We start from the raw sequence: 25,000 nt of genomic DNA on the forward strand, positions 1-25,000 counted from the left end.
CAATTAGCCTTTGCACCGTCATGTGCTATTTTCCTCATTCCTTCGATAAATTTGAAAACGGGGACCTCAGTAAACGTGAGAGCAGACAGCATCAAAGGTTGCTTCTGAGATTTCTCCAAGAATTATTTCAGTGATTCCCCGAGAGATCTTTTTGAGACTTGAGAAGTTTCTGTTGAGTTTCATCCAAAAGCTTCTCCAGGGTTTCCTCCAGAAATTTCTTCTGGGATTTCTCCAAAAGTTTCCTGTTGGAAATACATGAGGAATTCTTTCTGTGATACCTCCAGAAATTCCTTCTAGGAATCATCTAAGAGCTACCTCGGAGCTTCTTCTGGGATTCCTCCAGGAGCTCTTTATGAAATTCCTCTAAAGTTTGTTCTGGGATTCTTACACGATGTGGGATTCCTCCAAAAGTTCCTTCTAGGAATTTTGTCTGAGATCTCTCCGGTGATTTTTCAGGAGATAAAATAATATAAATCCGTCTGCGGTTCCTTTATGCTACGTTCATACTGCGCTCTACATCAAGTAGTATAGCGAGATGATATCGTCGGTTTCCTAAAATAGGGGAACAACTCAAAATTAATTATTGAGATTTTGATGGCAAATGATGAAAAACTATGTAAACTTTTATCTCACAAAGACCCGTAAGTAAAATTAGTCCTGTTCAATGAAGTAGAATGAGCATGGTCGAAGTTGCTGCATCCTGTTCTTACCCATTTGTTGATGAATAGGTAAGAGCAGGATGCCGCAACTACCACAATGTTCAACCCTCTTCACTGAACAGGACTATTGTTTGTATGGATAGAAATACGTATCTTTTTTGGAAAAATATCTCAATTAAGCACTGATTGAGCGACTCACTCAAAGTGCAGATTTTCGGTAATACCAATCCGTGTGGTCAATTATGAATTTCAAATAACTCAATGCACATATGTACAGATGAGTAAATTATTGGTTAAATTGGGAAAAAATCCACAGCTCAGGGTCGTGAGTTCAAATCTCACCTGAGCTGTGGATTTTTTTCCCAATTTAACTAATAATTTACCCATCTGTACATATGTACGTTGAGTTATTTGAAATTCATAACTGATTGAGCAAAAATTCCGATTGAAGATAATTTTGACCTTGCTTGAGGATAAGGATTGATGGACATGAAATGCGGATGAAATTCAAAGGAGTTCATAAAAAAGATTGCGAAAAAAAAGTTACGACATTCCTGATTTTGTTGAGTGGGATTGTAGGCCCGAACAACTTTTTTTCCGCGGAAAATTTCGATGATATACCGGTAGATTTCTGGTGATTTTAGGAGGGTAAACTGAAATCATTCACTCACAATTAAGAACTTAAGGTAAAATTTGTTCTATTCATGGCAAATTTGGCATAAGTTTCGCGATATTTCGAATACATTTCAATAATTTCTGGTAAAAGACACCAGAAGAGTTAATTGTATTTAAATTTCTGATAGCATTTGTCTGCGTTGGGTTGGTCCAAATCCGTCCGAAATGGTTCCAGAGCTCCTCTGAAATATTTTCAAAATCATTGAGGGATATCACCGAAATTGTCGTGGGATATTCCCAGAATCCTTCTAGCAATTCTTTTGAGTTGATTCCAGAATCACACAGGAATCCTTCAGACATTATTTGAATACTTTCGAGATTCCGGAACACTTCTGAAAAAGTTCATAAATTTTTCTGGTATGGTTATGTTTAAGAATACTCAGCAAAAAATTCTGAAACCACCACAGAATGATTCTGAAATTATCCCAGGAAGATTATTGAATCATCCCACAATTCCGGAATCGTCCCAGAAGGGTTCAGGAACAATCCCAGAAAAAATCTGGAAGTATTTTAGAAGCATTCTGGAACCATCTTAGAAAGATATGGTAATTATCTAAGAGTTCTGGAGCTATCCCAATCTTCTCTCCAAAGGGATTCTGGAACAATCCTAAAGAATTGTGAAACTATCGCAGCAGAATTCAAGAATTATTCAAGAAGGATTCTGAAGAATATCTTTAGGAAATTCTCTAGAATTCCTCCAGGATTTACACGGGAAGTCCCCCATCCAGGAGTGTCCCGGAAATTTCTCTAAGAGTTTCACGGGAATTCCTCAAGAAGTTTCTACGAAATTTCTCCTGGAATTCCTCTAGAAGTTCCTCGGGTATTTGTGCAGAAGTTCCTCGGGAATTTCTCCAGGAGTTTCTTGGGAATCTCTTTAGCAGTTGTTCGGGAATTTCTCAAGGAGTTTCGCGGGAATTCCCACAGTAACTCTTCGGGATTTCCGGGAGTTCCTCGAGAATTCTAGGAGAATTTTTCAAGGAGTTCCTTGGGAATTCCTCTAGAAGTTCCTCGGAAATTCCTCCAGGAGTTCCTCTGGAATTCTCCCAGGAGATCTTCGGGGATTCCTATGGATTTCCTCTAGGAGTTTTTCTGGTGTGCCCATCGGAGTTCCTCAAGAATTTCTCTGGAAGTTCCTCGAAGATTCCTGCACGATTACCTCGGGAATTCCTAGGGTGTTCCACGGAATTCCATCACAAGTTCTTCGGGAATTTATCTAAGAGTTGCTCGGGAATTCGGAGAACCTTCAGGATTCAGGAGATCCTCGAGAGTTGTTTTCGGAGTTCCTCAGGAATTCCATCAGGAGTTTTTCAGGAATTTCTTCAGGGGTTCCTCGTGATTTCTGTAGGAGATTCCCGAGGATTCCTCGAAGTATTTCTCGGAAATTTCCTTAGAATTCCTAGAGAAGTTCTTCGTAAATTCCTTCAAGAGTTCCTTCAGGAGTTCATCTGGAACTCCTCCAAGAATTGTTCGGGAATTCCTCCAGCAGTTCCTCGGGAACTCCTCTCGGAGCTTCTCGAGAATTCCTCTCGGAGTTCCTCGGGAATTTCTCTACGAAATCCTTGGAAATTTCTGCAGGAGTTCCTCGGGAATTTCAAGAGAAGTTTCTCGAGAATACTTTGAGGATTTCCTGAGTAATTCCATCAAGACTTTCTCGGGAATACGAGTTCATCAGAAATTCAACTAGAAGCTCCGCAGAAATTCATTTAGGAGATCCTCGGGAATTGCATAAGGAGCTTCTTAGAGTTCCTCGGAAGCTTCTTGAGAATTTATGTGTTCCTCAGGAGTTCCTCGGGAAATCCTCCAAGAGTCTCTCGAGATAATGTCTCCAGAAGTTCCTCGGAAATTCCTCCAGGTGTTTCTCGTGAATAGGCTCCTAAAACCTTATCTAGATTTTTGGTTTAAATCACAAAATATGGAGCCCAGAATATACGACATGAGAGTACATATTTTCTCATTTTTGACGTTTTCATTGGCCGTGTTTAAAAATATATAATTTTTAATTTTAAAATCATTTTTGTCTCGCCACTAGTTTATAACTCATATTTTGAGTGATTTTTTCTAACCGTGTATGACAGATAGGAACATTTTTGAAAACCCAGTTTGAAAAATGTCGAATTTGCGACATTTGCGACAAGGTCGACCTCAAATGTTAAACTAGAACTTTTTACCATTTTACTTATTTCGAATTTTCTCATAATTCTTTCATTTTTCGAGTTCGGGAAAAGTACAGATCTGATTAGAATATTATGCTTGATCGTATTATCAACCTTTCAGGACGCGCGCCATCAAGCAGCTGAAACTGCACCACGGTTTTTTGGTAATTCTGTATTTTTTACAACGGCGCGCATCCTGAAAGGTTAAATCTAAGCGGGAATTTGTCTTTAATTTAAGGACCCTATTGATTCCAATACAAGTACATCGGCATTTGCTCCAGGTGTTCCTCGGGAATTCTATAGGAACTTTCCGAGAATTTTTCGGAAATTCCTCTGGGTGTTTTTCAAGAATTCCTGGAGGAGTTGCTAGGAAATTGCTTCAAGAGTTCCTCTTGAATTCATCCAAAAATTGCCCGGGAATTCGTCTAACAGCTCTTCCAGAGCTCCTCTTGGAGTTCCTCGAGAATAACTCTCGGAGTTCATCGCGAAATCCTCTAGGAGTTCCTCGGAAACTTATCTAGAAAATCCTTGGGAATTCCGGCAGCGGAGTTTCTCAGAAATTCAATGAAGAGTTTCTCGGAAATTCCTCTACGAATTCCTCGGGAATTTCCTCAGGAATTCAACTTGGAGCTCTTTAAGAATTCTTTTAGGAAATCCTCGGGAATTGCTTTAGGAGCTCCTCGAGAATCCCTCTAGGTGTTATTTGAGAAACCCTCTAGGCGTTCCTCGGGAATTGCTAGAAAAGTTCTTCGGGTATTCCTAAGGTGTTCCTTGAAAATTCCATCACAAGTTCCTCGGGAATTTCTCCGAAAGTTGCTCGGGAATTCCTCCAGAAGATTCTCGAGAATTCCTCGAGAGTTCTTCTCGGAGTTCATCAGAAATTCTTTCAGGAATTTCGCAGGGATATCTTCAGGAGTTCTTTGGAAGCTTCTTGAGATTTCCTTTAGTTCCTCGGGAATTCCTCCGAGAGTTTCTTGAGGGCTCGTCCAGGAATTCTCTAGGTGTTCTTCGGGAATTCCTAGATGAGTTATTTGTTGATTCCATCAAGAGTTCCTCCGGATTTCCTCCAAGAATTGCTCGGGATATCTTCTAGGAGTTCTTCTAAAAATCCTATAGAATTCTTCAAGAAGCCTTTGGAAATTCCTCTAGAATTTCTCGGGGATTCCTGCAGGAGTTCCTAGAGAAGATCTCCGGAAATTCCTAGACGAGTTTCTCGCAAATTCCATGAAGAGTTCTTGAGGATTCTTCGGGAATTTCTCCAGGAATTCCTCGAAGAGATAATTCCTTTGAGACAACTTCAAAAATTTCTAAAGGAGCATTTCGGAAACTCCATTAGGAATTTCTTGGGAATTCCTTGAAAAATTGTTCGAGACTTCTTCTAAAAATACTTCGGAAATCCCTCCTGGAGCTTCTCGAGAATTAGTCCAGAAGTTCTTCGGGCATTTCTCCAACAGTTCATCGACAATTTCTTCAAAAGTTCCTCGGGTATATCTTCAGGAGTTCCTTGGGAATTTCTCCAGGAGTTAATCGGGAATTACTCCAGAAGTTCCTCGGGAATTTAAAAGTTTTTCGAGAATTCCTTCCGGAGTTCCTCGGGAATTACTCTAGAAATTCGTTGAGAGTTGCTTTGAGAGCTTTTCGGGAATTCCTCTACGAGTTCCTCGAAATTTCTCTTGTTCCTCGAGAATTCCTTCAGGAGTCCTTCAAGAATTCCTACAGGAGTTCCCCGGGAATTCCTCTAAAGAATTCCGAGGAACTCCTCAAGAAATTCCTGACGAAGTCTTGTAGGAATTCCCAAGGAACTGCTGAAGAAATTTCCGAGCAATTCTGAAAAGAATTCCCAAAAAACTCCTGGAGAAATTCCCAATGAACTCCTGATGGAATTCTCGAAGGACTTCCACATGTATTTCCGAGGAACTCCTGGAGGAATTCCCGAGAAACTCCTAGAGGAATTTCTCGAGGAACTGCCGGAGAAACTCTTGTAGAACTCCTGTTGGAATCCCATAGTAATCCCCGATGAAATATTGGTAAAATTCCCGAGAAACTCCTGGATTAATTTCCGAGGAACTCGTGGAAGAATTCTCGAGGCACTTCTGGAGGAATGTGAAACTCCTGAAGGAATTCGCGAAGAACTTCTGAACTGCCCATGTTCGCATAGACGACGTAACCACCCCTGACTAGATCAGCATAGATCTGACGAATCTGCGTATATGTGACCAGTTAAATTCAATACAACACAAGATCAGACACGAATGCCACATAAGTGGTAAAGTGTTTTTAATAAATATTAATAACTAGTTGGCCCGGCAAACTTTGTCTTGCCCGGTTATGGTGGTTTGACAACTGTTGAGGTCATTGCAGCACCGCACTCTAGATTGGTTTTATTTCAATCGTGTCAAATTTCTTCCCAACTCATGAAAAATCAGTAATTTTACAATTTTCCTTTTTTTTCAATAGATTTCCGTAACTTTTTGCACATATAAACACAGCCACCACGAATACGAATCGAACCGTGCAAGAGCCATGATGATCGGTTTATTCGTTCTTGAGTTTTGTTGCCTCAAAGGAACTTCAAACTCATTTTTATATATATAGATAGATAATAATAACAACACAAGATCTAACTTCTAGTTAGATGTCAAAAAAATCATGAACTTGGAATTATTCATGGCTAAAATCTCAGAAGTGTGTTGAAAACTACAGTGGTGCTTACGTCAACTATGCGAATATGGGCAGTGAAGGAACACTCCAAGAATTTAAAAAAGAACTCACTCCGGGAAAAAATCCCGGAAAACTCCGGGAGGAATTTTCGGGGACCTCCTGGAAGAATCCGCGAGGAACTGCAAAGCAGGAATTACAATGGAAGTTCTAAAGGAATTCTCGCGTTTGGAGGAATCCCCGTGGAACTGCTGAAGGAATTCCTGAGCAACTCCTTGGAGAATTCCAGAACAATTTCTGGAGGAACTCACGGGAAAGTCCTGAAGGAATTCCTGAAAAGCTTCTAGAGGAATTACCGAGGATATCCTAAAAGATTTCTCGAATAACTCCTCCTGGAAGAATTCCCGAGGAACTCCTGCAGACATGGTCAAGGATCTTCTGAAGACATTCCTGAGAATCATCTGGAGGAATTCTCGAGGATCTCCTGAAGGTTTTCCTATATAATTTCTCGAGAAATTTCCTAGAAACTCTTGAAATATTTTCCGAGGCAATCCTAGAAAAAATCCCTGGAATGAATGTCGAAGGAATTTCCGAGAAACTCCGAAATGAATTCTCGGATAACTCCAAAAGGAATTCTCAGGAAAATCCTGGAGGAATTCGCGAGGACTTCCTAGAGGAAGTCCCGGGAACTTCTATAAGAATCACTGAGAAACTCCTGAAGAAATTTCCAAAAAACTCATGAAGGAATTCCTAAGAAACTTCTGGAAGAATTTTCATGGAACTCTTGGTGCAATTAACGAGGAACTTCTGCAAGAATTCTCGACGAACTCCTGAAGGAATTCCTAAAGGAATTTCCAAGGAACCATGATTCTTCGACGAATTCCCGTAGCACTCCTGAAGGAATTTCTCAGGATATCCTGACGGAATCCTCGAGGAACTCCTGAAGGCATTCCCGTGAAACTGCTAAAAGCATTCCCGGGGAACTCTTGAAGGAATTCCCAAAAAATTCCCGAGGAACTCATGAAGAAATTTCTTTGAAACTTCTGGTAGAATTCTAGAGGAATTCCCGAGGAACTGCCGGAAGAATTCCCGGAGAAGTCCTGAAGGAATTCCCGCAAAACTCCTGTAGAATTTTCCGAGAAAACTTCTGAACTCCCAGGGAACTCATAGAAAAATCCCCGGGGATCTTCTAAATGAATGTCGAAGGAACTCCTGTAAGAATTCTCGAGAAAAGCTGACATGAATTCTTAAGAGACTTTTTGAAGAACCCCTGGACAAATTCCGGAGGAACTTCGGTAGGAATTCTCGAGTAAATCTTGGAAGAAATTCCGGAAAATTTCTGGCAGGGGATTCGTAGAGGAACTCCTGGAAGAATTCCCGCGAAACTCCTGAGTGAATTCCCGAAGAACTCCTGGAGGGATATTCAAGGATCTCTTAGTGATTAGTATCACTACATCAGAAGATTTAACCTTCCGTTGCTCGCGCGGTTGGTTACCACCGCCAGCACCACGCTAATGCTTAGTATAAAAAGCAAGATTGTTTCAACGTGTTGTACAAAATAGGACAGCGCGGTCACTCGAGGGTTAACAGAACTATTTACCAATGCTCTACCACTCAGCTACTCCAATCATTACTGCAAAGCGCGGCCAAAATCAAAGTTCCTTGGGAGATAATAATCCAAGCCCAGGATAATTTAAACCAAAGGATATCCTTTTAAAATAGTAAATGTATCGAAATTACCTGCATATTAACTCCAAACTTTTGCCAGCAGGTACAGGTACGGAGTTAGGTACAAATAGTACTTCTCGACGGCGCAGGTCTTGGTGAAGGCAGTAGTTTCGTTTACCACGCTTACAGCACCATGAACCACCCCGGTCAACGGTCGTCCAATATCGACGTCGATTATTTTTCTTCAATTACACCTCTTCCGGAGTTGGAGCTTCTTCTTCGCGGGTTCGTTTCCGACGGCCTTCGACACAAAGTTCTCCTTCTCGATAAGGAACATCTCGATTTGATATGGTGACATTTACTGGATTGATGAGACCATGAGCACGGTAGGTACGACGACGCAGGCACGGAGCCCGGTTGACCTGAATGTGGCCCACGACCAGTCGGTCCACATTAGACCCTGGCAGCCGTCGGCTTCAGCGTTCTCCAACAGCTGCAGCTTTATGGACGTGTTCCAATGCTTGGTCTGGGTGCAACGGCCGACGACACCGTTGAAGCGACGGAATGGAACGCAGTCTCACGGACGTTCTTCAGGAACTTCTGGACACGGCAGAGGCATACGCTGATGGCTAGCGCCGTTTTGCGGGTGTTCTGGAAATGTAAACAGATCGATTAGCAGCCACTCTGTAAACCTGGACAAATTTACCCCAAAATCTTACGTTGAAATGAACCCGGAGGTTCGATCCGCGATCCTGCATGACCTAGGGGATCCTTTTCTGTCCCAGCCTCAGTAACAACGGCTCGATCTGTGGCCAAACCGGCAAACTTCGGCGAGTTAGAGAAGGTGCCCCAGCAAACCGGATAAATATCGGAGGTGTTTCGAAAGCCGCTGTTAAAAAGAAAAGTACACGTATTGAAATAGAGCTACATTATTATATAAACAACATTTACCTACCTCACATGAATAATTAGGGAGAATATTCCAAGAAAATCGCGAAAAATAACTCTTCGTCCGCGAAATGAACAAATAAAAATGGCAGCTTGCTTCGCTTGGGACGACCGACACAACAACTAGTACAGTGTTGCGAGATGTGATAACGCATCGTGAGGGGATGCGATATTCCATCGATTTTGTGTAATTGTACGCAAGTTCGTCGCAACCACTTGGTTGCAGCTATTTCTGTGTAATATTCACATTCTTTCGGTGTGAATATTACACAAATACGATGCACGGGGCAGTCGGTGTTTTATTTTCGTGTAATTTCTAGGTCAATGTAATTAAGCATCGAACAGATGTGATTGTGCATCGAAATTAGCGATTACATCGATATTTTTACATAACTTCAAGCATTACATCGAGGCACTTTACATTATTTTTAACTGTGTAGTTGATGTTCACTGATTTACATATTTGTTTTATATGGTTGAGCATACAAATAATAGACGGAATAAATTAGAAAGTCCCAACTTGTTTTCATTTGTATTTGCAGGTTATTGATATTATTGAACAACATTTTCTGAAATATACCAGATATAGAAGTTGGTATTATCCCTCGATAATATATCGCAATTATTCATATCCTTTAGAATTACTCTCTTTAAGTATGAATATAATTTAAATCTTCTACGCGGAGCATCGATATTTGCTGTAATTGTGAAACATGTAGTACTACAGGAACTACAGTTTCTCCTAAGTTAACGGGCAAACGCGGCAGACATAGCACTACTACCGATCATGCAAAAAGATAGTGCTCGTTGCAATTCTGCTAAAGATGCTAAAAGGAGATTTAATATTTGCATTGAAAATGCAATCACTGTACTCCATTCTCCTGCAGCAATACAGTGAATACAATTCCTAATACGAAAATATCAGTTTTGGACGAGAAAACCGTGTTAGGTTTTTCAATGATGACGATTATGTCAATGGCGGCCTTGAGAACAATAAATCTCGGATTACAATTAGAATATTATGAAAAAGTATCTATTTCACCAATAAACTAAATAAAACAACACAATTTTTATTTTAGTTTTGCTCCATTATTGTAGGCCTACCTATCTCAAATAATGGGTCGTGACCCACCTGCCCCATAAGAAATACACGCGTATTAAAGATTTGATTCCAGAAAATATTGAGTTGCGGTCATCTTAGGATTCTGGAAAGTGTATGTCCGACGTTTCAAGAAAGATATTTTCGTTTCAATCGCTTAACAGACTGAAAGCCGAAAAATCCCCTGTGAATTCGAAGCAGTCGATAGCATCTACGTGATAAAAAGGACTTGGTGTTTTAATGTATTAACGTTTACGTTGCCTGAAGATTTGTAGAACTTGTTTATAAAGTAAAAGTATCAATAAAATGTTCAGTTTGCAGTTTTAGCCAATTCGTGGTATTTGGAAGACACATCAATTCCCTTATATCACAGACAAGAAGACGTAACTCTTAGAGAAAATTCATTAATTTTATTTAACTCGGATTTTTTTTTGCTGTCTTTTTCATGAACACGCTTCAATCTATTGGTAGAACCGCGTGAGACACTGTCGGCCATGATGGATTGCAATTTGACGTTTGCGTAACACGCACACTACTATACATATCACCTGTAAGTTTCAGCAACGTGTACATTCGCAAGCATCAAAGTGATCGAACATTAGCAGCTCTGGTGAAAGGATCGCGGAAATCAAACGAAATTTGAATTCATCGTTAAATGCATGTGCCAAGCCCTGTAAAAGATTGTTACGTCTGTTTGTCTGTGCTTATATCGTGCATTGCTCAATGGGCCTTTTCAGCTGACAGGTTCGTGTATGCCACTGTTTACAACTGCCGAACAAAGGCGCAAACGCTGAACTGTCATTTTCAAAGGAGAACTGTCAAAGGCCCCCGCTGATTTAAAACGTCTTCTGATAAGGTCTATAGAGAAAATAATAAAATTTGCCAAATAATTGATTTTTTTGTCAAATGCACGCTATAAAGAGGAACACGGTGATATAATAATAATTACCCGTATTAGAGCATGACGCGGTACACATGTTAATTTAAATTTGAACCCATCATCTCCACCTGCTTGAAACTATTACAATTTTCCAAGCATTACTGCCCATAACCACGAAACTGACTACTGTTTACTCGATTTTTTTATTCACTTGGGACTATTATGCTTTTTTGGAAAGTGTAATAAACATCATATAAAAAATCTTTCGTCGAAAAGCCATATTGGCAATGTATAAACTGTTTTTCGTTATTACTTAGTACTTTGAAAAAATACGAAAAAATATCATATTATACACGCAGAAAAATAAATTGTAAACACAATTAAATTCTAGTTCAAATCAACCGATTTTTCAGTTTACTATAGCGACAAACTGATTTATAGTTTAAACTGAACTGTTCCATTTGTTTGATAATACAAATATTTTCATTTGTCGAAATTTTTGACAGTTTGTTAAAACAAACAGAGATATGTTTTTTTCAACATGAAATAATTGATTGATTCAAACGACTGCACTTTTGCCACTAACAAACCCGGAATGTGATTGTTTTGGTGCCGGCAGCAACTGCGGCAGCTCGGAAATCTATTTTTAGATCGTCGATAAGCGGATGGCGAGGAGAACGACTAGAAAAAGACAAAAAAGGCGAAACCGATCAACTTTTTGTGGATGCTGTCGTGAGTACCTGCGCGTTATCCATCACGGCCAAAGCTGCACTTGGAAGTTGGCGTGATGGATTTGCTGCACCTTCTTTGCTGTGGCAATGTTGGGGCACGTTGGGGTGAGTATTTTATAGATGTGTGAGTGCTTTCGGACCATGTTTATGGTTTTTATTTTGTTGAAACAAATGAAATTTTTGACATTATATGAAATGATGGTAATCGGTTGTTTTTATCAAACAACTCTGAATGAAAACAATTAAATATAACTTTGGAATAAGTAAATTCTCAGTTTGAAAATCAACCATGCGTTTTATTGTTTTAAACAAGCGCCATTTTTCTGCGTGTATCAAAAAAAAAATGTTCTAGACCCGCCGATAGAACTTTCTCATTTAAGGCTCAAATGAAAGGTGGGACCCTCAGCTTTCGTTTGGTGGGTATTTTAGCGATACCGATTTTTTTTAAATAATGTTGTCCACCAGACACACCGTGTATTTACCATTTTACTTATTTCGAATTTTCTCATTATTCCTTTGTTTTTCAAGTTCGAGTAAAGTACAATTTCGATTAGAATACCATGCTTGATCGTATTATTCAATATAAGCGAGATTTCGTCTTTAATTTTAGGACCCTATTGACTATCAAACGCAAAGCTAAATAGGGTCCTAAAATTAAAGACGAAATCTCGCTTATGTTGAATAAAACGATCAAGCATGGTATTCTAATCGGAATTGTACTTTACTCGAACTTGAAAAACAAAGTAATAATGAGAAAATTCGAAATAAGTAAAATGGTAAATAGTTCTACTTTGACATTTGAGGTCAACCTTGTGTGACTGAGCTCGACATTTTTCGCACTGGGATTTCAAAAATGTTCCTATCTGACATACACGGTGAAAAAAAATCACTCAAAGTATGTGTTATAAGCTAGGGACGAGACAAAAGGCTAAAAAAATAAAAATTATATATTTTCAACTACGGTTAATAAAAACGTCAAAAATTGAGTAAATATGTACTCTTGAATCATATATTGTGGTTTAAAACAAGAATCCCAATAGGACTTTAGGAGCCTGGCGCTTTTCTAAAACAGTGAATTACGAATCCTAGACTGAATTGCTAATGATACAAATGGAAGAAAAGTGAAATTATTGCAGATTCTCATAATTTATATGCAATGTATTGACCAGAAATATGTTATTTTTGCTTCCAAAGTTGAAAATTTTGTGTTACCTAACCTCACATTTGATCGCCAATACTTCACGCTCGTTCAAATCTACTCGCCGTGAGCCGTTTTCGCCTTATGGGTAGTATGCAAAATTGCAATGCCAAGCTTAACAATCTCTAAACTCGTAGTGTACGATATATATCCTTCCTATTATTTTCAAGTTGAGACAAACTTATGTCGCATTGGGTGGATTATCGCTAAAACTACAGGTTGCGACATTGTCATTATTTATTGTTGCGCGATGGTTGAATTTTGATTCACTGCTGTGTTTACAATTTCAGCTGTCACCCCCATCGCGATATGTCCTCATGGATTGCCTTATGGAGAAACTTCAGAGAATACAAACATGGCTGCCACAATGGCCGTCTTGGTCCCCTACTCACGTTTTCAAGAGCACCAATCTTGAAAATTCGTAAACAAATCAGGCCAAACATGTCTAAAGGTCCTATCTGCAAAAGAGAGGCTCTCTTTGGTTTCCCTCTCTTTCGTTAATATCTCAGCTGTTTATTTGTATTATGATTGTCTCCTTGCATTAAACGATGGTCAAAACAATCGTCTTTTGATTTGTACTGCAAAAATAGTTGAAAAGTGTGCCATTACATTGCAATAATTGAAAGAGAAAGTGAACAAAGAGAGCCTCTCAAATGCAGATAGGACCTATTGAAATGTTTGGCCTGAAATGCTCTCGATTTGGAAAAGCTACCTCTTTTTGCAAGTGAGCAAAGCCAGGATAAACAAGTGGGGCTTGATTCGATGCTTCGTTTGTCGGATTTGTGCCTTTAAAGTTTGCATGCAAAATCAATAGAGGTAATAAACTATAGAGGAAGAATGTCGCTGGCGTCGCTGCCGAAACATCTTTTGCTGTCGGAGATAGGCCGGGCTATAAGTGTCAAAGCGAAAAAGTATGCAGTTTGACAGATAGATACCCGACATGTTTGCGAGCGAGTACAAAGGGAACAGCAGCGACATTCGTCCTCTATAGTTTATTAACTCTATTGCAAAATCGCAATGGGATTTCTTGATGTTTCACCTTATACACATTCTGTGCACAAAGAGAGGACCGCCCTAATAAACGGCAACAATACACGGACAGTACTGTAGACAGTTCAACAATATCACATACTGTTCAAATTGTATCCCGAATGGGTGGTTAAGCCAGGGGGATGACGAAGGGCCCGAATCATCTACCCAGCATTCAATTCAACATGGCGTCCAATGTTTTTGTTTTGATTGCTTAATTCATGGAAAACATGCGCTGGAAACATCGACACTGCTTCGCTGCTACATATAATATCGTGCAAAGTGATAAGGAAAGAGAAACAATCATCAAAAACAACGATTTCGTTTGAAATGTGTAATTTCTGAAATAAGCACTAGCAACACACGAGCCACACACCCGAAAACCAGGAGCAAGTTAGGGTAAACCGACCAGAAAGTGGGTACCAAAACGCGCCGTACCAAAAATGATGTTGGGTGGAGCGGCGATGTACCGAGTTTGACAGCCGTGTCACCCCACTGGGTTAAGCACATCTTATGGTTATCGTTTATGCGGGCGATGAAGAGAACTCGAAAATGCCAGTTAGGCCCAAATGAAAAATCAGTGTCGATTTGTGTGAATCTTGCACATATTAGAGTATCTTTTTCTTAGCGTGTGTCATTTGACATTCACTGACGATGACGGACGCCGCTCACGGTCGTTTGCGAAAACCCATTAATGGGTGAAAAAACACCCATTTTCGCTAGAAGTGCCTCTCCCCATTTAATGGGTAAAGGCTGTTTACCCATTAACGGGTAAAGACGGTTTATGTCAGAAGATGGGTATTTATTTACCCATTATAAAAAGACGGCTTTTTTGAAAAATGGGTAACAATTTACCCATTTTCGCGATTATTGCAGGGACGAATTATTCAGGGTTTTCATAATGGAGAGATGAGGATTAATAACCAAAATTACACAAGATTTTTATAAGTTTTATTAAATAACGAAATATACATATCATTTGACACATATTTGTAAAAGTAATATTCACTTTTTTATGTCAACGGAGATAACACTTTTTGTTGGCGTTCCTTCACATCGATGCGGCCACAGAACTCGTTCCATTTGAGGGTTGCGGAAAGACTTTCAGGTCCTGGGTCTTGTGCTGCGCGTCCGATGAATCAATTAAGAATAGATAAGGCGGACTGTGATGTCATTCCGGAGTCCCGGAAACCTTGATGACAGGTTTGAAGATGACATCTTGTATAACACATCTGGTCTTTCTACTGAAAACCTCACTGAAAACAAAGATAACATTAGGTTCCACCGATGGTTTTGATTTTAATGTACTCACCTTTAATGATTACGGATTTCATTGTTTTATTTCTTGATGCGTACCAGAGACTTCTTGAAAAAATCCGAATAAAACACTTCGGTAGCGGCTGAAATTATTGATAACTATTTTTTCACCCATTAAAGTGTAAAAAAATACCCATTTATAAGCTGAATGAGGATGATTAAAATGGGTATTTTTTCACCCTTTTTATTTTGATAAATTTATACATTTTATGACAGATACACGTGCTATTCGAAAATGGGTGATTTTTTACCCATCAATGGGTTTTCACTTACAACCGTGCTGCCGATGATCATCAGTAGGTAGATTTACATGAGCGTGCTGGTCAGGGATGCCAGGTGAAATTTTCAAGTATCTTCACAAGGCACGCTACAATGTCTTCACATGTCTTCACATCCCATTTTGTGGTTTTGGTATAAAATTAATGTTAAAAGTCAACATTTATGCTATGTTCTCACTTAGCTTTATATGAAGGAATATATCGTGAGGTCATCCAGCAATAATGCACGGTTCTCTTCAGAATTTCCTTGGCAATTTCAAGGGGTTTTCCCGAAAATTCATAAACAAGTTCCTCGGATTTGTTTCAACGAGTTTCACGAAAAAAAACTTTGAAAAAATCCGGGAATTTCTCCAGGAATTCTTTCGTGAATTCCTCGCAAATTCTCCTGGAAGTCATTGCGAATGCCATCAGAAAAAACTCCTACAAGAGTTCCTCTGAAATTCTTTCATAAGAGTCCCGAGAATTTCTTCAGGAGTTGAGTTTCCCAAGAATTCTTCCAGGAATTTCTCTACAAGTTCCTCCAGGAGTTCCTCGGAGTACAGGAGTTCCACGGCAATTCCTCCAGGACTTCCTCGTTAATTCCTCCAGGAATGCCTCGGGAATTCTTTCAGGAATTCCCCGGAAATTCCTACAGGAGTTTCTCGGGAATTCCTCTAGGACTTCATCGGGAATTCCTCTAGGAGATCGTCAGCAGTTTCTCGGAAATTCTTCTAGGAGTTTCGGGAATTCCTGCAGAAGAACCTCGGGAGTTACTCCAGAAGATTCTCGTAAATTCTTCCAGGAGTTCCACGAGAATTCCTTCAGATGATCATCGAAAAATCCCCCAGGTGTTTCTCAGAAAAATCCCTCAGGAGATCCATGGAAATCCTTAAGGGAATCTACGAGAATTTGTCCAAAAGATCCTCAACAATTCCTCTAAGACAGGCCTGCCCAACCTTTAACGATCGCGGGCCATATTTTACACTCCACACCTGTTGACGGGCCAGAATTGAAATTTTATAATCCATACGTTTTCTTGAAACTTTTCTTAGCATTTCTTGCCAAGGCTATGGCTAATTCCTATAAATCCAAATTCGTTCAAATTCTGGAATAATTTTGGAGTTGGTGAAGATATTGTAAAAAATTGTCTTCATAAACGAAGATTCGTATTTTTTGTGTTGTCCCAGAACTTGCCGGAATTTTGAGATTATAGCCACATAAATAAAATCTCAAAAATACACAAGAATTGTTATTGAATCTTCTATGAATTTTAAGATTTTTTTTCCTTCCGCTGTTGGAGAAAATTAAGCCATTGCGCACAATAAACTGAAGTTTTGAACCGAATTTCTGAAAATGAGTAGAATTACTTTGAGGTTACGCTGACATGTTTGTTTTTTAAATTGCAATGTGCAATGTCAGCCAGAATTCTGAAAATTTTGCAAACATTTCAAAGTTCATTGTGAAAATTTGAGGCCTCCCTTGGCCGAAATTCTTACAGAACTCAATATAACTGATTGAAAATCTTTGAAAATTTACCTAAAAATATATGTCAAACTTGTTTTGAAAATATAATTCATTGGAAAAAGAGAAACATTCAAAATAATTGCTCCACCGGCCAAAAGTCATAACTTTTCTTCATACGTGCCGCGGGAGGCATGAAATGTCGTACGTTGGGTAGCCCTGCTCTAGGTGTTTCTTTAGAATTCATTCACGGATCCTCAGGAATTCCTTCAAGAGATTCTCCGGTATTTCTACAGGAGATCCTCGGTACATTCCTTCCAGGAGTTCTTCGGGAATTCTTGCATGAGTTCCTCGGGAGTTCCTCCAGAAAATTCCTTCAGGAAATCCTAAAAAAGTTTCTCGGGAAAACCCAGGAGGTCCTTGGGAAATCCTCTTGGGATTCCTCGGTAATTTCCCGAGGAGTTACATGTTTCTCGGGAATCCCTCCACGAATTCAACGAGCAGTTTTTTCATAGTTTCTCGAGGTTCTTTTGCGGCAGTTCTTCGGGAATTCCTCTTGGTCCCCAGAAAACCTACTGTAAGAGGTTTCTGGGAATTCCCGACGATTAGGTAAGATCCAGATGAATTTCTGATAAACTACTGAAATATTTCCCGAGAATCTTCTGGAAGAATTCCCGAGAAAATGATAGAGGGATTCTCGATGAACTTCTGGAGGAATTCCCAGTTCCTAGTTTTTTGGGGATTCTTCTAGAAGTTACACCATAATTCTTTCAGAGTTCCTCGGGAATTTCTCCTCGAGTTCCTCGGAAATTCTTCAAGAGATTCTCGGGTATGTCTCTAGGTGTTTCGGGAATTCCTCCAGGAGTTTCTTGATAATTCTCAAAGGAGATTTTTTTGGGAGATCCCGTGTAACTTCTAGAGAAATCCTAAAAAAAAATCCGATGAACTCCAGGAGGAATCTCCGAGGAACTCCTAGAAGAATTCCGAGGAGTACATGAAGCAATTTTCCAATAAATTTTCTAGCAACTCCTATGGGAATTTAAGAGGATTTCATAGAAGAATTCTCAAGGAATTTCTGAAGAACTCCTGAAAAAGTTGTTGGCAAACTCCTGGAGGAATTTGCAAGGAACTTCTGAAGAAAATTCGGAGGAACTCATGTAGAATTTCCCGAGGAGCTTCTAGAAGAATTTTCAAGGAACTCCTGGTGGAATTCCCAAGGAACTCCTAAAAGGATTCTCAAGGAACCCCTAAAGGAATTCTCGAAAACCTGCTGGATTAATTTCCGAGGAACTCCTGAAGAAATTCTCTTGGAACTCCATAATGAATACCCGAGGAGTTCTTAGATGAATTCTCGAGAAACTCCTAGTAGAGTTTCTGAGTTATTCCGGTGAAATTTCTGAGGAACTTCTGGAAGAATTTCCAAGGAACTCTTGGAGGAAAGGAATTCCCGAGGCGCTCCAGAGGAATTCTCAAAGAACACCTTGAAGGAATTTCTGAAGGAATTCCCGAGTAACTCCTGGAGGAATAAAAAAAAACTCCAGTAGAAATTCTCGAGGAATATATGAAGAAATTTTCTGGGAACTCCTGAAAGGATTCCCGACGAGCTGCTGGAGACATTTTCGAGGAATTCAGGTAGGATTTCTTGAGGAACTCCCAGAAGAATTTTTGAGGAACTTCTGGAGAAAATACCGAGGAACTCCCGGAGTAATTCGCTTGGAACTCCTGGAGGAATTTCCGAGGAACTCCTAGATGAATTCTCGAGAAACTCTTGGTGGAATTCCTGAGAAACTTCTGGGAGAATTTCTGAGGAACTCTTAAAGGATTTACTGAGGAATTCCCGAGGAACTCCTAAAGGAATTCTCGAGGAACACCAATTCCCGAAGAACTCCAGGATGAATTCCCGAGGAACTTCTGGGAGAATTTCCGAAGCCCTCCAGAAAAAAAATCGGCAAACTCCTGGAGGAATTTCCAGGAAACTGAAAGAATTCCTGAGGTACCCCAGGTGGAATATCCGAAGAACACCTCCAAGAATTCCTGAGGTATTCCTGATGAAATCCTGTAGAAATTCCCGTGGAACTTTAAGAGAGATTCTCGAGGGACTACTGGAGAAATCTTAACAGGCTTGAACAAATCTTCGGATAAGTCTGCGGAAAATTCTGAATGAAGCACTGTTTAAAATTCAAACGAAGTTCTGGGGAGAATTTCCGATAATATCCGATACCTTGGTAATATTCTAGAAGCAACCTCTGTTTTTGGAGATTTTTGAAATATTGAAGAATACCCAGTTCAATTCCCAGAGGAATTTTGTTGATGCAAATTTTATATTGTGTAAACAATTGCGGATGAAAAAATAAATCAAAAGATAAGCATACTTTCTAAAATTTCCATGACATGGTGGTCGTCTAATTTGATTCGTATTTTAACTAAAAACTGCTTCAAAAGTTCTGCCAATTACCGAAAAGTTAGGAAAAGTTTTAAACGTTTAAAATTTTATCTACAAAAAATGGAACGCATTTCATCTGAAATTGTTTCAAGCATTATTGTTTCAGATTAACAACATAAATAGTTTTTTTCTGCTTTCAAAAGTCTTCACAAAATTTGAAATGTCTTCTATATGTCTTCACAAAAATAAATGTCTTCACAGAACGTCAAATGTCTTCAAATTGAAGACATGTCTTCCAGAGCCGTAGCGTGGTACAATGGCGCCCTTGGCAAGCATCCTGATTGACGCCCCGTGACAATTGAACATTGTCAATTTGCTAAAAATGTGATGATTTATTTTTTTTTTTGGTTTCTTTAGTTGGAATTTGCTGTTTCTATTTAAGACACAAATTTCCCTCGATTTTTTTTTATTTCTGTGTATTTTACCTGATGATTTTCAGGGATCCTCAAACAATCTATGTTACAAACATTTAAGTGTAGAATTAGCTCTAGTTAAAATACACAGAAATATAAAAAAAAAAAAAAAATATGTTACAAACTTTTTGAAAGGAGATTTTTTTAAGGAATCTTCAAAAAAGTTTCTTAAGGAGTCTCTGGAGGATTTCTAAAACAAACCCCAGAAGGTTTTATGAAGAAATCCCTGAAGGAATGCAATGACAGATTTTCTAACGGAATATCTGGTAAAAAATCTGAAATTATTCCAAATTCATGATTTTTTGGAAGAGTTCAAGAGGTTGAAAAGTTTTGTAGATGGGTTCTAGCAAAAATTTATGGAATAATCTCTAATGAACATGAATCAATTTCGGAAGGGATCAATGGAAGATTTTCTAATTACTTTCTAAAGCAATCAGTAGAAGACTTTCTGAAGGAAACTGGTCGAATTTCTAAATGAATCTATAGATGATTTCCTTTCAGATTCTCAGATTCTCAGATTTTCAGATAAATTTATGAAGAAATCGATGGAAAGATTTCTAAACGAATCTCTACAGGAGTTTCTATAAGAATCCATGACAGATCTTCTTCTTCTCCTTCTTGGCGTGACGTCCATTGGGACAAAGCCTGCTTCTCAGCTTAGTGTTCTATGAGCACTAGTGTGGGACACGCTTGTATGGAAAAAATGAATCCTCGCTCCAGTCGACTTTTTAGATCCCATTTAGGTCCCATATGAACTGTACAAAATTTCAGCGCAGTCGGTGAAACTATAATTTAGCGCAAGCGGTTCAAAGTTTTCATAGGATTTACTATGGGAAAAGTTACACTTTCAGATAAAAAATCCCAGAGGTAGCCCTTTGTCCCCTTAATTCAAATCGATCAATGCTTCTTGTAGAAAAATCATTTATGAAACTTTCCTTCGAAGACCGCAAATCGATTGGGAGCTTGTGGAAAAAGTTATTGATTTATTACCGATTAGTGATCCAACGAACGGCTTTTTGTTTTGTTTTATCAGCAGCACTGCTGTTGCCGTTGTCGCATGGGGTGGCGGGAGGCATCACCACCCCCAGAAACAGCAGCAACCAAGGCAGCAGCTACAGTGCTGCTAATAAAACAAAACAAAAAGCCGGTCGTTGGATCACTAATCGGTAATAAATCAATAACTTTTTTCACAAGCATCCAATTGTTTTGCGGTCTTTGAAGGAAAGTTTCATTAATATTTTTTCTACAAGAAGCATTGATCGATTTGAATTAAGGAGACAAAGGGCGACCTCTGGGATTTTTTATCTGAAAGTGTAACTTTTCCCATAGTAAATCCTATGCAAACTTTGAACCGCTTGCGCTAAATTATAGTTTCACCGACTGCGCTGAAATTTTGCACAGTTCATATGGGACCTAAATGGAATCAAAAAAGTCGACTGGAGCGAGAATTTGATGTTTGTCCCATACTAATGAGCACTTCCACAGTTATTAACTGAGAGCTTCCTCTGCCAATGACCATTTTGCATGTGTATATCGTGTGGCAGGCACGAAGATACTCTATGCCCAAGGAAGTCAAGGAAATTTCCTTTACGAAAAGATCCTGGACCGACCGGGAATCGAACCCGTCACCCTCAGCATGGTCATGCTGAATACCCGTGCGTTTACCGCCTCGGCTATATGGGCTATGATCCATGACAGATCCTGATCCGTAATCCTGCAGAAATCTCTACAAGAACTTGTGAAGAAGACTTTGGAGAATTTTGTTTAGAAATTCATTGAAGATTATCCAGGAGAAACCCAGGAAAAAATAGTGAAATAAGTATTGAGATAAAGAAGTATCAACTCCTAAAAGAATTTTTGAAGAAATCTGTGGAGGAATTTCTGAAGGTATCCTTAACGAAAATTGTCTCTTGAAAGATTTTTTGAAAGAATATCTGCAGAAATTTCTCGCCCAGGGTTATCATCATCAGAAATTTCTTATTTTTATGTGAAAAATAATCTAAAAAATTTCTTGTAAAAACATGTGGAGGAATCTTTTGAATGATTTCTTAATAAATTCTTCAATAACTTCCTGATAGCCTTCCTGGAGAAATTTCTAAGAGAATCCCTCGAGAAATTTCGTGATAAATCTGCAGAAGAATTTTTAATTTGATTTTCCCAAAGGATTCCGTAAATATTTCAGGAGAAATTCTTTGAGAATTTTAAAAGAACCCCATAGATGCATTTCTGAAGGAGTTTTTGAAAGATTTTGTGAAAGAAACCTAGCAAGAAATTCCGAAGAAAGGCCTGATGAAATTTATTGGGGACTCCTAAAATATTCAATTTGTTTTGCGGAAATAAAAAAAAAACTCACTGATAGTTTTTCGGGTGAATACGACTTGATGGTTTGTGCTAGGTTTACAAGAGTCCAAATAAACTAAACAATTATATGAATTGAACTTTTCCATTTCAAAATATTTTGTCAACACATTAGTTGAATGAATGTGACGAACGCCCTCTGAAGTATCCTGAAAAGAATGTTTAAGAATTATCAGAAAGAAACACATTGAGTTTCTCAAAATAAAATAGTAGATAAATTTCCAGGCAACATCGGAAGAACGTAAAAACACATCAATCTTAGATACTTTGAAAAGTGAAATCTTGATAACATTCATTCTGTTTGCCACTAGCTGTACACGCTAAGGTCAGTTTACCTATAAATAGGTAATTTATTTACCCATATATGGGTTTCGTATGCGTTACTCATAATATGAGTAAATTTTACCAATAATTATTGGTAAAATTGACTCATATTATGAATGAAGTACCTTTACTTATATATGGGTAAAGCCCTATTACTCACATTTGGATGAAAAAAATATTATTCTAGAGGCAGCACCTAAATCGACTGTTTACAAAAACTAAAACTATTTTTTTAGTGAAACGTCGGAAAAACTTATTGCTAATTTGCAAAAAAATGGTTTTTAGAAGAATTAGTTGAGCTACACTACCTAGCAAAAAAAGTAAACGAACTGTAAGTATCCTAGAAAATGTATCAACGAAAGGCAAAAAATCATATGTTTATTGTTTTTCAGAATCAAATTTCTGTCGGAGTCAATAACGATAATTGTAAATATGTATCCGTCCACAACCCGGTCCAAATCAATCGAATCAGACAACCAGTTTGAGCAGCTGGATTCGATGTGAAAAAGTAGGATTCGGTTCCGTTTGAAAATCTGAATTTCTCCGTACCAGAGCGGAATATACCACCAAACTACCTGATGATTCGCCCGGTCGGATGATTCAACCCGCCTGGAACAGAAGGAAGCAGTTTTAAGTGTTCCCGTTTATGGCCCGGCTCCCCTTATGATAAGCAAGCTGTTGGAACCCACAAGAATATGATCAACTTCGGAGCGGAAAGAAAAAGCTGCCCACGTCCGGCTGAAACAAACCGCAGGAGCAGGAGGAAATAGACCCGCTGTGTTCTGCCCTTCAACGGCTTCGATTTATTTGAAGCGACCTATGAAGTGATGTTCCAAAGAAAGAGCTATCGACAACGAATCTCCTTGTTGGGGCCTCCGAAGTCCGAGTGGTCAGGGTTAAGCAACCGATCGGCTGGGAGGAGCAACACTTGGAGCAACCAACCGGGGCAGGAGAAAACCAGCCTGTGCGTACTGTTCGCAACTACAATTTCTCTGTCCGATTGTTTTAATAAAAAGTGAAACGGATTTTCTTTTGTTTTTCACTCGGTTTTTCAATATTTCTCTGAAATTAATAATTTTCTCTCATTGAATAATATTATTTTACCCAAATATGGGTAAAATTGACCCAAAATTTAAAAACATAAATATGGGTAAATGTTACCTCTTTTTACAATATATCCAGCTTACCCATACCGTATTACCCCGCTAATACGACACCGACTGTTGTCGAATAACCGGGGTAAACTTTTAATTCGACAAACTGGTCACCCTACACCACCATGCTCATTGAAATTTGGCAACTCTATTTTTGTTTTTGTTTTGATTTCCGGATTTGTTATGAAACATAATTTCAACAGATATTGCGGTGGAGCGAATGAAAAGCTCGTTCTTTCTACGATTGTTGTCATCCTCAGTTCGTTCCGGTTGGTCTCCAGCCGGTTTGGATGTCGAATAGCACCAAATCAGAACTTCCGGAATTACCGGCTGCAAGAGGAGCTACTGCGGGTGTGAGTATAAGTGCAATATAAAACTGTTTTACATTTACAGTGTACATCGCTGTGACTTTTGAACACTTTTTAATTCGACATATGTCGAATAAGCGGGGTACGAATTAAAAAGTGTCGTATTAAAACGTGTCGTACGAGCGGGGTAAGACGGTATATGAGTAAAGTGCCTTTACCCATAAAATGAGGTTGTGCACTTTTCGGCGATTATGGGTAAACTTTACCTATATTTGGGTAAACTGACCTTAGCGTGTATGTCTTTTCGGCGCCCCTCCAAGGTTGGCGCCCTTGGCGGGGGCCAACCTGGCCAACCGCACGCTACGGCTCTGATGTCTTCACATCTGGCATCCCTGGTGCTGGTGTTTACATGAGTTTCATATAAAAAAACCAAAAAAACCTTAAAACTTGTAAACTAAAAACCTCTACGACGCCAAGCTGTAACATGACAAAAGGTAAGTTTTAACAGTTAACATAAAAATCATTGTAGATCTTTATATTCACTTAATTGGTCTCTTTTTTGCGAATAAGAAAAACTCAAACTTGCGGACAAACGTAAAGCCGAAAATGAAGGCAAACAAGCCCCGACGGATAAAGCCCCCGCGGGTGCCGCCAGCAACGACCCGGTCGGACCGATCGTCCGGAAGGGAGCACTAATGTCGTTTCGCACCAAAAAGCTCATAAACATCCCGTTGAAGGATATGGTATGTAATTTTGTTCCTTCCGGCAGGCATCCCTCTCGGATTAGTACGGGCATTTTGTTTTTTGTTTCAGCACGGAAGATGTCGATATGTGAACGCGTTCGTAAAGTGTAACCGGGTAGGCGAGGGAACTTACGGGATCGTCTGTGAGTTTGTTTCTACGGTTGAATAGTTTTGTGGGGCTGATTCTAAGTTCTTTTTATTTTTCAGTTCGAGCTCGAGACACGGAAAATGAGGAAATTGTTGCCCTCAAAAAGGTCCGGATTGACCAGGAAATGTTCAAGGATGGCTTCCCAGTCAGCGGCTTGCGAGAAATTCAAATCTTAAAGAACTGTAACCACGAAAACGTTGTCAAACTTAAGGAAGTGGTCGTGGGCAACAGCTTGGAGAGCATATTTCTGGTGATGGAATTCTGCGAACAAGATCTGGCCTCTTTGTTGGACAACATGGAAACGCCATTTTCAGAGTCGCAAGTGAAATGCATTGTCATCCAGCTGCTTAAAGGACTGAAGTATCTGCATTCAAAC

General features: G+C 39.2%; 1 protein-coding gene, 1 long non-coding RNA gene and 1 pseudogene across 2 annotated transcripts; 2 read left to right on the forward strand and 1 right to left on the reverse strand.

Moving 5' to 3' along the window:
• Nucleotides 1-3,752: 3,752 nt before the first annotated feature.
• LOC109431369 (large ribosomal subunit protein uL22-like) lies at nt 3,753-9,170 on the reverse strand (annotated as a pseudogene).
• A 13,173-nt stretch (nt 9,171-22,343) lies between these two features.
• Nucleotides 22,344-22,820, forward strand: LOC134287275 (uncharacterized). The gene is made up of 2 exons (XR_009997180.1): nt 22,344-22,602; nt 22,664-22,820. It is a non-coding gene; the product is annotated as an uncharacterized LOC134287275 (long non-coding RNA).
• A 1,250-nt stretch (nt 22,821-24,070) lies between these two features.
• On the forward strand, nt 24,071-25,000 carry LOC109406061 (cyclin-dependent kinase 10; the record flags this gene model as incomplete). Its single annotated transcript, XM_019679137.3, is given in 4 exon segments — nt 24,071-24,227; nt 24,304-24,476; nt 24,547-24,619; nt 24,684-25,000. Coding segments are annotated over 4 exon segments (573 nt in total), but the record flags the coding sequence as incomplete, so codon positions are not given.

Source organism: Aedes albopictus, chromosome 2, assembly GCF_035046485.1.
Source record: "Aedes albopictus strain Foshan chromosome 2, AalbF5, whole genome shotgun sequence".
Taxonomy (NCBI): Eukaryota; Metazoa; Arthropoda; class Insecta; order Diptera; family Culicidae; genus Aedes; species Aedes albopictus.